Raw genomic sequence first — 12,072 nt, 5'->3', positions numbered from 1 at the left:
TATAATAAACAAATTTTACTGTGAATCAGTGTAGCCTTGTATTTATTCATTGTGTTAAATAGTAAAGACAAGGATAATGAAAATTATTAATGTGATTGTCATCAAGGCAACAACAGTGGTGGCGGTGACAACAATGGTGAAATTGAAGATGATGGTGCAAAGTTTAATTGATAGGAAAGTAATTATCTAGATACGTGAATAAGTAAAAAAGTGAAATGAAATGATATTAAGACTAAAATATGACGTCTAAAATTCTCAATTTGTCCAGACTTAATTAAACAAATCCATAAGTAGAATTACAGTTAGTACAATTATAACAAAATCAGTGTCAAAATAGTTTTTGTTCACTGAAAACACAATATAAAAGCTGAGAACACTAGTTACTGCACTTTGCTTTTGCATTGCTCTTAGAACCATTTAAGGCAATGCAAAGGCGAGTGCAGTAACTACATTTTTGGGGTCAAAGGTCAAATCAGCCGTCATGGTTTTTGGGCATACAAATTATCTCATGAATACATGTACAATTAGTGCAATATCATTGATATACCTGTAACCCATTTGGCTGGCCAGTTAAAATACTTTAAAGCCATTTTTCTCAGTTTTACCCTTTGCGTAGTTACTGCAGTTAGGCTTTGTAGGGCAGAATTGATGCCTCTCATTCACCCGTTCACACACACTCACGCACCAACGACAAATTAGTATGATTGTAGGAAAATGATGATCTGCGTCCCTTGTCGGTCATGTTCATTGTTTTCGTGAACGGCCGAATGGTGCGTCACTTTAAATGTTGCTGCCGCAAGGAAGCACTGAAGCACCTTTCCTTAGCATTTAGAGAATTCAACCAGCTCTTATCATAGCTGCCACTTTGGTACTGCCATGTCATTTCACTCAGTTAGGAACCTTCCTAAGCAAAAAAGACTATTCGGACGCAGCCCAAGTGGCCTCCCAAGATGGCCGCCATATCCATTCACTGAGCCTACCAAGATGGCCGTCTAATGTTGTAGGCTCTCTGGTTCCATTGGCAGACAATGGAAAGGCAGTCAAATGTTATACACGTGTACATAGTAACTAGCTAGCACTAATAGATACAGTTTTCCTTATATAGCATAGCCGCAGTGGTGTACTTTGCTGTTCCGTCAGAACATCACGGCGGTGAGTCGAACGTGCAGGTTCTTCCTGTACAACATCCGGAGAATCCGCCCCTTCCTCACCACCTACGCAACCCAGCTCCTGGTTCAAGCGATGGTCCTGTCCCGCTTGGACTACTGCAACTCGCTACTGGCTGGTCTGCCAGCATCCGCCATCAGACCCCTGCAGCTCATCCAGAATGCTGCAGCGCAACGCGTCTGGTCTACAACCTCCCCAGACATTCCCATGTCACCCCCCTGCTCACTGACCTCCACTGGCTGCCTGTTATGGCTCGCATCAAATTTAAGACCTTGGTGCTTGCATACCAGGCAGCTAAGGGGTCAGCACCAGGGTACATTCAGAGGATCATCAGACCCTACACACCAGCCAGACCTCTCCGTTCTGCCACCTCTGGACGCTTGGCACCTCCCCCTCTTCGCGTCTGCACTTCCCGCTCCCGTCTGCTGTCTGTCCTAGCCCCCCGCTGGTGGAATGACCTCCCCGTGATGGTCAGAACAGCAGAGAATCTCACCACTTTCAAACGCAGACTGAAGACTCATCTCTTCAGGCTGCACCTCTCCCCACCCCTCCCTAGCCTATAGTTCAGCTCACTGTACCTAGCTAGGATAATTTGATTATGTTAGTGTATCTGGCAGGATTGTTTTTGTATGATTAGGTGTGATTCCAGTGCTAGTTTGTACTTGGTAGGATTCTTGCTTGCTGAACAAGCTTACTCTACAGGGTTGGAGTCCTGATCGATGTGGTCACTTCTGGCACTACGATCCTTACTTCACTCTAGTGTTTCTTTTGCGCCTCTACATCATGAAACCTATGCACTTGTTGTACGTCGCTCTGGATAAGAGCGTCTGCTAAATGCCTATAATGTAATGTAATGTAATGTCATGTCACTTAATGTTACCCCTCCCCTTTTTAGGACCACATACCTGATCACACATGATCCTGTCCGTCCGTGTTCTTACTGACACTCTGTGGCGATCACACCAAGTGACAGTAAACCAAGGGATCTGAGAGAGCAGGTGTTTTCTGGATAGCGCAAATTATCCAGGAACCCTGCCCTTCCTTACAGGGGGAGAGTTTGAGAAAGAAAATAAACAGTGTAAGATACATAAAAATGACAGCACTGAGAATAATAATGCTGAATATTGTAATATGCATGCTAAGGTTAAAAAAGAACTATGGGAGGCCAAGAGGCTCTTTGGAAGGCAAATTGCCCAAGATGCAAAAAGTAATCTCTGGCTTGGGGGGCGGGGGGGCGGGGGGGCGGGGATGATGCTGCTTAGGGCCCCTGTGGCCACCATTTTAAATTACTACCGATAGTTTTGCAATAGGGGATGAATACCGCATGGGGGCCCCCTGGTGGCCACAGGGGCCCTAAGCAGCCGCTTAGTTCGTTTATGCCTCGGGCCAGCCCTGGCTTGGTTATTGTCGCAGGGGAAGCTCTGCTGAAATCCTGAGAATGTATCTTCTGTGTCTCCAGCTGTCTAAGAAGTATGGACCTGTGTTCACCATACACTTGGGCCCCAAGAAGGTGGTCGTCCTGGCAGGCTACAAGACGGTCAAACAGGCGCTGGTCAACTACGCTGAAGAGTTTGGAGACCGGGAAATTTCACCCATGTTCAGAGATACTATAAAAGGGCACGGTATGCAATCCAGTCCGATCTCGTCCATCTGTTGGTTTTTACCATCTTTGTGTACTCGGGGAAACACAGTGACCAGGAATGCTTATCCATGTGGATATAGCCACAGCCTTTGAGTGTTCAAACATACTTTTCCCCCCACAGTAATGAAAGAGCCAATAGTCTGTCTGTGGTGGGATGTTTTCATCTCCATTGGAATTGTCCTGAAATGACCACTAGCAGCTCACTGTTGGCACATCTGTCAGTGTCTGGCATTTTGCAAATCGCAAATTCAGCAGAACAGCTGTGCACTATTAGACAATCAAGAGAAGGCTCTCCAGGGGGAGGATCAGCTGTTTAAAAACAAGCAGTGGAGGAACGGTCCACCTGCCAACCGTGTTGGTGCTCATCCTTACAACATGGGTGGACCAACAGCTGATAGTGACAGTGGTCCAACAGGTGCTTGCTAGCTAGTCGGAGTGTTTTGTCTTACTGCTGAAATGTCTTTGTATTTATTTTCAAATAAGATACCAGGCCTGACAATTTAAAAACGGCAACTGTCGTTTTTTGTTTAGCTCAAGATACAAAAAAAAAGTATGAAATTCAGATCTTCGTTTATTCCCCCTGCGGCGTTCTGCATTACATTACATTACATTACAGGCATTTAGCAGACGCTCTTATCCAGAGAGACGTACAACAAGTGCATCAGTTCAAAGTGCACAGGTGCAGAAAAACACACTAGAGTGAAGTAAAGATCGTAGTGCCACAAGTGACCACATAGATCAGGACTCGAACCCTGTAGGCTAACCTGTTGAGCAAATAAACAAAACAATCCTGCCAAGTACAAAACTAGCACTGAAATCACATTTGCCCTCTCCCAGGTGTTCTGTTCTCCAATGGAAACTCCTGGAAGGAGATGAGGCGCTTCTCCCTCACCAACCTGCGCGACTTCGGAATGGGCAAGAGGAGAAGCGAGGAGAAGATCATCGAGGAATCCCGCTACCTCATCGAGGTGTTTGAGAACTTTAAGGGTGAGAGAGGAATTGACCTGGATTCAGTCAACATTTTATTACAAAAAGCTGTAACCCCCCCCCCCCCCATTTTGGCTTTCATTTGGAATGGCCACCCATATTTATCAGGGCTAATTGCTGCAGCCTCCGCTGTCGAATTCGGAGAGCGCAGATATGTGTGTATTCTCCTCCAAAGCATGCGATGTCAGTCACTGCTTCCTATCACAACAGTGAACATGCTAAACTGTGCAAACAATGGAAAAAAGCTAGGTTTCTCTGAAGGGAGGAAAATAACTTGCAATGTCAATAATTAAGCTGGATCCTGGCCAGAGAACATCACACATTCCATTTCCTACAGGAGTGGTTCCCAAACTCGGTCCTGAGGACCCAGCCGGTTTTCATCTAGCCAATTATTGCAACCTGTAAATTGCTGTGTTTAGGATCAGCTGTTTAGGATCCATTGTGTTTAGGATCCACTGCGTTTAGGATCTGCTGAGTTTAGGATCCACTGCAATTACTCCACGTACATGTGTTTTGTGTTTGTTGAAGACGGCAAGGCTTTTGAGGAATTTCGAGTCTAAGTTCATCCTTGAAAGTGGAAAAAGAGGGAAAAAAAAAACTTTTTTTTAAATTTTTTTTTTATAAATTCTTTGCTTGATCTTTAGGCGAGCCTTTCGACACCACTCAGCCAGTGAATTACTCCGTCTCCAACATAATCTGCGCCATCGTCTACGGCACCCGCTTCGACTACGCTGACCCCGCCTTTAAGAAAATGGTCGACAGGGCCAATGAAAATATCCGCCTGGCCGGTTCAGTTGAAATACGGGTAACTGGAACCGTTGAATAATTATCCTTCTGTACAAAGATGGGAATTTTTAAGCTTTGTAATTCTGAAGGGCGAGACGGCAACACAACATTGGACCCGAGTGGCTTAGTTGGTAAATGCTCAAGCTACAGGTACAGGCTTGGCCCCATTGACAAGACATTACACGCTCTGGCCTAACTTTCTGTTCTGGAATAATTCTGGAAAAATTACACTTTTCAGATTATACAACCTTTTAAATGACATGGCTAATAGTTGCAAATAAGAATATTGAATTTCTTTCTGAAATTGTCAGTGATTGACAGGTTATTTACCGGGGCGACATAGCTCAGGTGGTTGTCTGGCAGTCGGAGGGTTGTCGGTTCGATCCCCCACCCTGGGGTCGAAGTGTCCCTGAGCAAGACACCTAACCCCTAATTGCTGATTGGTACCTTGCATGGCAGCCTTTCACCGTGTGTGTGTGTGTGTGTGTGTGAGTGAATGGGTGAATGGGAGGCATCAATTTTAAAGCGCTATATAAATGCAGTCCATTTACCATATTATACTGGTGCCTTAAAATTTGACCCAGGTCTGTCCTCAAATGGACTGCAGATGCAGAGAGGTGACTCCAAAGGAGCAAAGGGAGATAGGGAGGTTTCTTTAATCTCTTTAAAAATGTTTAAAGTGTTTTGTGGTTGTGGTTCTGATCCTGAGCTGTTTTTGTTTTTTGGGCTGGTCACCGCAGCTGTACAACATGTTCCCCTGGCTGCGCTGGTGCTGTGGCTGGTGGCTGGTGAACAGGACCCAGATCGTGAAGAACACCGAAAAAAACCTTGAGGAGATTAGTGGGCTGGTGCAGGGACTGAGGGACACACTCAACTCCCAGGACCTCAGGGGATTTGTGGACTCCTTCCTGGTTCGGCAGCAGGAGGTATGGATAGGGAGAACCGGACCGGGACTCAACTGAACCATACTCAGTCATTCAATGCGTCATTCTTAACCACAAGCACTTCATCACATTACAGTAGATTTACTCAGCAGAGACTCTTATCCAGAGCGATTTACACAGATTTTGTTTGATAACTTTTTCTTTTTATTTAAATGCAAAACATTTTTTAGGTGGTTACTCATTTTAGTTTTTTTGTAACATTAGATTTTATCTAAAAAACTGAAACCATTTAGTGTGACAAATATTGCAGAGGAAATCAAGAAGGGGGCAAATTCTTTTGTTCACGGCAGTGTAGGTAGACTGGTGTTTCCATAGATATAAATTTAAACTAACCAGGGTAGAGGCCACTGAGTGTCTACACATCTATGGTAGAGGCTGTACTGTATACCAAAGCCATAGCTTGAGATCCATTTAGCCAAAATGCTGATGCATTGGGCAGTATTTCAAGGCTAGAAGTAATGGCGGTGTACCATAGTAGTTAGGGGGGGTTGTAACTGAGGACGTATGTACAGACTGTACGCTGTGTGAGTTGCTCTGGATAAGAATGTCTGCCAAATTCTTGACATGTACATATAATAATTTTTTATTGTCCTGTTCCAGTTTGGGGACACCACAGAATGCTGTGTATGAGGGTGACTGAAGTTGAACTTGAAGGCAGCTTTTTCCAGTATATTCATTTAACATTATTCTCAGTGTAATGTTGTAAAGGCAGGTGTACCTGTCAAATTCAATTTAAAAATTGTGCGTCAAATTGAAATGTATTTTTATACAATACAGCAATATACCTCAAGGCATTCAATTTTTCAGTGAAGACTTGCACTTAAAATGTATAGTCCTCTTACTTGCTCAACTGCTAAAAATATGCATTTAGTAAAACCTCATCTCTGGGCTTGAGCCTTTCCCTACCTTATACTCTACTACTATAAACTCTGAACATCAGGATATTAGGATGGCAGGTATGCCATCCCACCAAGTTACGCCTTGGCGGGAGCATGCCCCATACCTATACAGCACCGAGAGTTTGGCACTTTTCAGGGTTCCCCACAGAAATAACCACAACAGCCACAGACACTCAGCCCTTAAAAACATTAAATTCTGTACATTCTGACCACATTTCAACAGACAGATTTCAAAAACAACTTCACATGTCCACACAATAAAGCCCCAAACTAAGGGGATTTTGCATTTTCTCCTTCTCCTCCTTCTCATTCTTATTTTTCCTGCCGCCTATCCTACTAACAACATGTCTCCCCATTGGTCTTCTTCACCAGCCAAATCTTCACCTACACAACCCAATCAAAAACGCGCATACACACGCAAAATACCCATACCTTTTTACTCTGAAACATTTCCATTTTAAACAGCTAGTCCGCCTGTGGCCTAGTGGGCAAGGTCCCAGTCTTGGGAATGTGGGGTTGTAGGTTCAAGCCCAGCTAGGAACACGTTTCTTCAACATGCTTTTACCCTCACTAATAATTGTCTACTACTTCTCAATTATTGCTTTTGCACCATATCTACCCACCGTTCACCGAACGTATACACTGCATTATGACGTACCGTCTGCACGTTCAGTTATTAACCGGCTACAATATTGCAGAGCCATATGGATTCAACGGGAGCTCTTCTGTGCTTACTCGCCTGTGTTCTTCTTTAAAACCACGGACAGGTTTGCTAATGATATTTCACGCATTGCACAGCTATGTCATGGTGCTGCACTAACAAAGTGACAGACTGGTAAACCTCCGGTTGAAGGAAGAATCCCGCCTCGCCCTCAGGCAGATCATTTCCTCTTTTACACTAACGTTTTCTTACGCTTATATTTGCTTTACCAAAACTCACTGACGGCCACCCATTTGCATTTCATGACGGCAAATGTATTCCTTTTATTAAAAAAGTTACACCAGTTCACCACTGTGCCATTTCTACTAACTATATTTCTTCACTTGGCTACCCTACAAAACCTTCTTATCAGCAAACGCCACGTTTCTACATTCATGTTACCTCGCCCTGTTCTCTATCTATTCACATACAAACAATTACTATGTATGTACGTTCTGCAACTCCCCATTAAAACATTACATTTAAATTCACGACTCTCTCATAATTATAACTACTAGTACTGAACATGACAAAAGCATATCAGTGCAATAGATTTCACATGTTACTTAACCCTACATTTCAATGATGAGTGCTTTTTACAGACTGTTATATATAGACGGTTATATATACCGTTTGATAAGGAAACTAAGCTCAGTCATGGTCACTTCATTTACTTCGCACTATTGTCTGTGATCATGTCAACCTTCACCTACATACCCATTCTGCTAAAAACATATTGTTTCAACTTCACAATTTCATAATTTCTTCTAATTTATCTCACACTGTTATTTTCTCATATGCAAAGCCTGCTGGGGCATATGCGTCGTCTGCTATTCTCCACTATCAACTTTTCCGGTTCTAGCTTAGCAAAACAGCGAAGAGGATTCCTACCTGCAGATAAGCCTATAAAAATACCTTATAAACCTTTACAAACACTAAAAGTGCATCTCCACGAAATAACAGACAACGGAGCAGGACAGAAGGGTATACAAGTTGCGACCTAGGGAGCTCTAATTCTACGGGCTTGCTGATTCTTTTGTCAATCGAGGCTCGTTGGATGGCCGTCAAATCCGTGAGTACATACACTGGTCATATTTCACCTGCGTTTCTGACGCATTTACACTTACGCCACGGCACCTTTTGTCACAGCCACTGTTTTACATATTTAGCAAACCGAAACTGCTAAACGGTAAATGCTCATCAGACTGTACAAATTCACACAGGGATAGCCATAATTCACAACCGGTTCGTACAGGATCACTTCGCATTTCTCACTCTCATAATAAAACGCTTTGCAAAAAGAAATGATATCTCATAAACACGTTTTCAACGTACAAAAATGCCAAGTTACTCACACATACAAGACATACACCGTCTATAACTCATTCATTCAGACTGCCAAAATCCAGGCCTGCCATTGAAAGTATTGATATCCAAATGACGCCAAGTTACGGTACTACAAACAATATAAGCTATCTTGCCTCACCGAAATTAAATAAGATTCCAAAGCAATGCTACCCAATATTTCCTCAATTCTTTCAAACTCTTTCAAGTACCGTAACTTTGCTTTGTCATTCTGGATAAGAACTTGTTAGCAATTGATTGATTGACTGGGTCTAAATGTTGATGGTTTTGCTATATACTGTACACCCGACAACAAAATCGATTTTTTTAATGGATAAAATCGCTTTGCTAGCTGCCTAGCTAGTTTGTGAGTGGAAAATCTAATCTAACTTCTTATGGTGTGACGAAGCTCGCTAGCTTGATGATCTAAAAATTTTATCTCGTGATCATTTCATGGTTTTAAGCTTACACTACCGCACTATCAAATTTGGTGTAAATCGGTCGAAGAGCTGGCCTTTTGATTTCTGTATGGAAACACTCTTGCAATCATTGTATGCAAGTTGGGGAAAAAAAGAGTTTATCCTGTGTTTGCAAACTCCTGCCTTGGCTTTCTGCGAAGTGGCAAGCAAGTAACACATTTATCATACGCTGAAATATGTCTTTAACATCTTTCATAAAATTTTCTTACTAATGCTTTATTATGCTTCTGCTTTGTTTATTGTCTCTATGTTGTTCTGCACCTGTTCCCTATCAGGAGTCAGATCAGCTGGGTTCCTACTTCCATAACGACAACCTGCAATATACTGTCGGAAACCTGTTTGCAGCAGGGACGGATACCACTGGAACCACCCTGAGATGGGGCCTATTGCTGATGGCCAAGTACCCCCACATACAGGGTGGGGAAATGCGCACACACACACACACACACATACAAGCATGCATGCAGACTCATACTGAGTTTTTTTTGTTGTTGTTGTTAGCCCTTGATGAGAATTTTACATTCTCTCTCTCTCTGTCTATCTGTCTCTCTCTCGGGGTGCAGACCAGGTTCAGGAGGAGTTGAGCCGGGTCATTGGGGACCGGGAACCCCGGATGGAGGACCGGAGGAACCTGCCCTACACAGACGCTGTGATCCACGAGATCCAGAGACTGGCTAACATTGTACCCATGAGCATTCCCCACACCACCAGCTGTGATGTCACCTTCCAGGGATACGTCATCAAGAAGGTTTTATCACCTTTCCACCTTCCATCTCTCCCTCCCTCTCTCCCCTATCACCTCTGTTCCTGCCCTCCCTCTCTTCCTCTCCTTTCTGGTTTAAAGAAAAGTTGCGAGGCTCAATTTTCTACAGTTCTGAGTATGAATTAAGTTAGTTGATAACCATTGCCAACTCGTTGAGCACCTTGAGAGCAAGATCCTTGAGCTCGAGGGCCAGCTTGCAGAGATTGTGGTGTCCAACCAATTCCAGTTCTTGCAGGATTTGGACCTAGCCTTTGAACCTGAGAGTAGGAGGACTGATGAGCCATTGGGCACCCAGATGATCCTCCTGAAAAATGGAGTTGGTGATAGTGGGGGGACTCAATTATTAGAGGCAGACAGCATAGTCTGTTCACACGAACAGGAATCCCGTACGATGTGTTGTCTGCCTGATGCCCAGGTAGGACATCTGGAGTGTGTGGACAAGCTCCTGGTTACAGCTGGGAGGGATCCAGTGGCCATGGTTCACATAGAACCCGATTACATAGGTAGGTTTGATGTTCTGCAGGATAGATTTGTCAAGCTTGCAGGAAAGATTTGGAGCAGAACCTCCACGGTAGTTTTTTTCTGGAATACTACTGATACCATGTATGAGCAGAGGGAAGCAAAGTTTTATTTGGAGGTTGAATACATGGCGGGTGTAGGAAAGAGGGGCACTAGTTATTGGGGCACTGGGACTCTTTTTGGGACAAGGGTGCCCAGTACACGTGTGACAAGTTGCAACTGAGCCAGAGGGGTACTACTGCACTGGGCCAGTGTGTGCTTAGGGTAGCACAGGATTATTTAAACTAGAGCTTGGGAGGCAGGTTGGTTAGAGGGCGGAAATGGTAGGGAGGTGCAGACTACCCTGATGGAAGCGGTCAAGGCTACCCATAATAGTGTGAACACCAATTAAATCTTTTTAAAGAGAACTTTTACTGAGGCTGGCTTGGGTTGGCGAGGGTGAGGGAACAGGAGAGGATCTGTACAAGTAATAATCTGAAATGTCTGTTTAAATTTAAGAATTATAACAATTATTTTTTTGGAACTTGCTGCTATTAATAGTGGGGGCTATGACATAGTTGGGATTACAGAGACATGGCTTGGGGAGAAGGATGGGGATGGGGATGAATATAATATATTCCGTACTACAAGAAACTACCGAAGACTCTGAAAAATGTTCAAAGAACGGGCAAACAAATTGATTCCTGGTATGAAAGATAGAAGATAGATTAAGAATCCTTAAGATTTAAGATTCTTAATCTGTTCAAGCTTAGTGAAAGGTGATTTAGGGGTGATTTGATTGAGGCTTTTTAAATCATAAAGGGAATCATCAAAGTGAACTACAAGAGACTCTTCAGGTTGAGTTCTGTTAGTAGAATGAGGGGGGCATAAATGGAAATGAGCAAAAGGTAAATTGGGAAGCACTTCTTCACAGATGTAGTCAAAATGTGGACTAACCTGCCAAGTCATGTAGTAGAGGCTGAAACTGGGGTTTTCAATACTAGGCTTGTTACGGTGTTTGATATTATCTAGCCAGTAAGTAATCGGAGCACCAGTTACAGTTTAGTTAGGAAAATGGCGAGTTTTGTTGGGCTGAAAGTCCTGTTCTCGTCGTTATGTTATGTAATGTTATGTTATGTTACCTTGACATTAAAGCTTAGTGAACACATTCTACAGTTTGCTCCTTCTGCAAAATGTCATGACTTTTTGTTTCACAGGTTCAGACCTTTACGTTTTTTTTTTTTTGTTGTTGAAATTTTATTCAAATCAAGCCAAATCAAAGTTTATTAAAAAATTTGTCCGGTAACAGATTTCAGGTGTCAATGACATGCATATTATAAATAGGCTAGAATTAAAAAAAAAATGTGTGTGTGTGTGTGTGATTATGATGTGCTTCCGTGCGTGTGATTATGGTGTGTGTGTGTGTGTGTGTGTGTGTGTGTTACAGGGAACTACTGTGATCCCACTCCTGACGTCGGTGCTGCAGGATGAGGAGGAGTGGGAGACCCCCCACAGCTTCAACCCCGGCCACTTCCTGGATGAGAAGGGCTGCTTCGTCAAGAAAGATGCCTTCCTGCCCTTCTCTGCAGGTGGTTTTTTTCTAGATGCTGGGGTTATCTCTTTCCAACGAGGTGCAATATGCTGTAGATTCTTGGAGTGCTGGGTTTATCACTCTTCTAGTTGTGGAAATCCACTGGGATAGCTGTCAGCTGGAGTTGCATTAAAGACACTGGTAGTGTCCAAAGTACAATGTAATGTCTTGTATGATTATTTATGTCATGTGACTAATGATTATCTCTCTCCTGTAGCTGTATTTAGATGCTGTGATTATCTCTTTCTCTCCTGTAGCTGTATTTAGGTGCT

At 43.3% G+C, this 12,072-nt stretch overlaps 1 protein-coding gene across 5 annotated transcripts in view; it reads left to right on the top strand.

Moving 5' to 3' along the window:
• The window catches only part of LOC118219617 (cytochrome P450 2K1-like), a 607,214-nt gene that overhangs the window by 593,906 nt on the left and 1,236 nt on the right, over positions 1-12,072 (top strand). For all 5 annotated transcript variants that reach the window (XM_035402935.1, XM_035402939.1, XM_035402938.1 and 2 more), the window contains exons 3-9: positions 2,627-2,789; positions 3,647-3,796; positions 4,441-4,601; positions 5,323-5,508; positions 9,224-9,365; positions 9,512-9,696; positions 11,657-11,798. In XM_035402935.1, coding sequence (XP_035258826.1) covers positions 2,627-2,789; positions 3,647-3,796; positions 4,441-4,601; positions 5,323-5,508; positions 9,224-9,365; positions 9,512-9,696; positions 11,657-11,798 — 1,129 coding nt within the window. The remainder of the gene's footprint in view (positions 1-2,626; positions 2,790-3,646; positions 3,797-4,440; positions 4,602-5,322; positions 5,509-9,223; positions 9,366-9,511; positions 9,697-11,656; positions 11,799-12,072) is intronic.

This window comes from Anguilla anguilla, chromosome 2, assembly GCF_013347855.1.
Source record: "Anguilla anguilla isolate fAngAng1 chromosome 2, fAngAng1.pri, whole genome shotgun sequence".
Lineage (NCBI taxonomy): Eukaryota > Metazoa > Chordata > Actinopteri > Anguilliformes > Anguillidae > Anguilla > Anguilla anguilla.
This window is presented reverse-complemented; position numbering and strand designations above follow the sequence as displayed.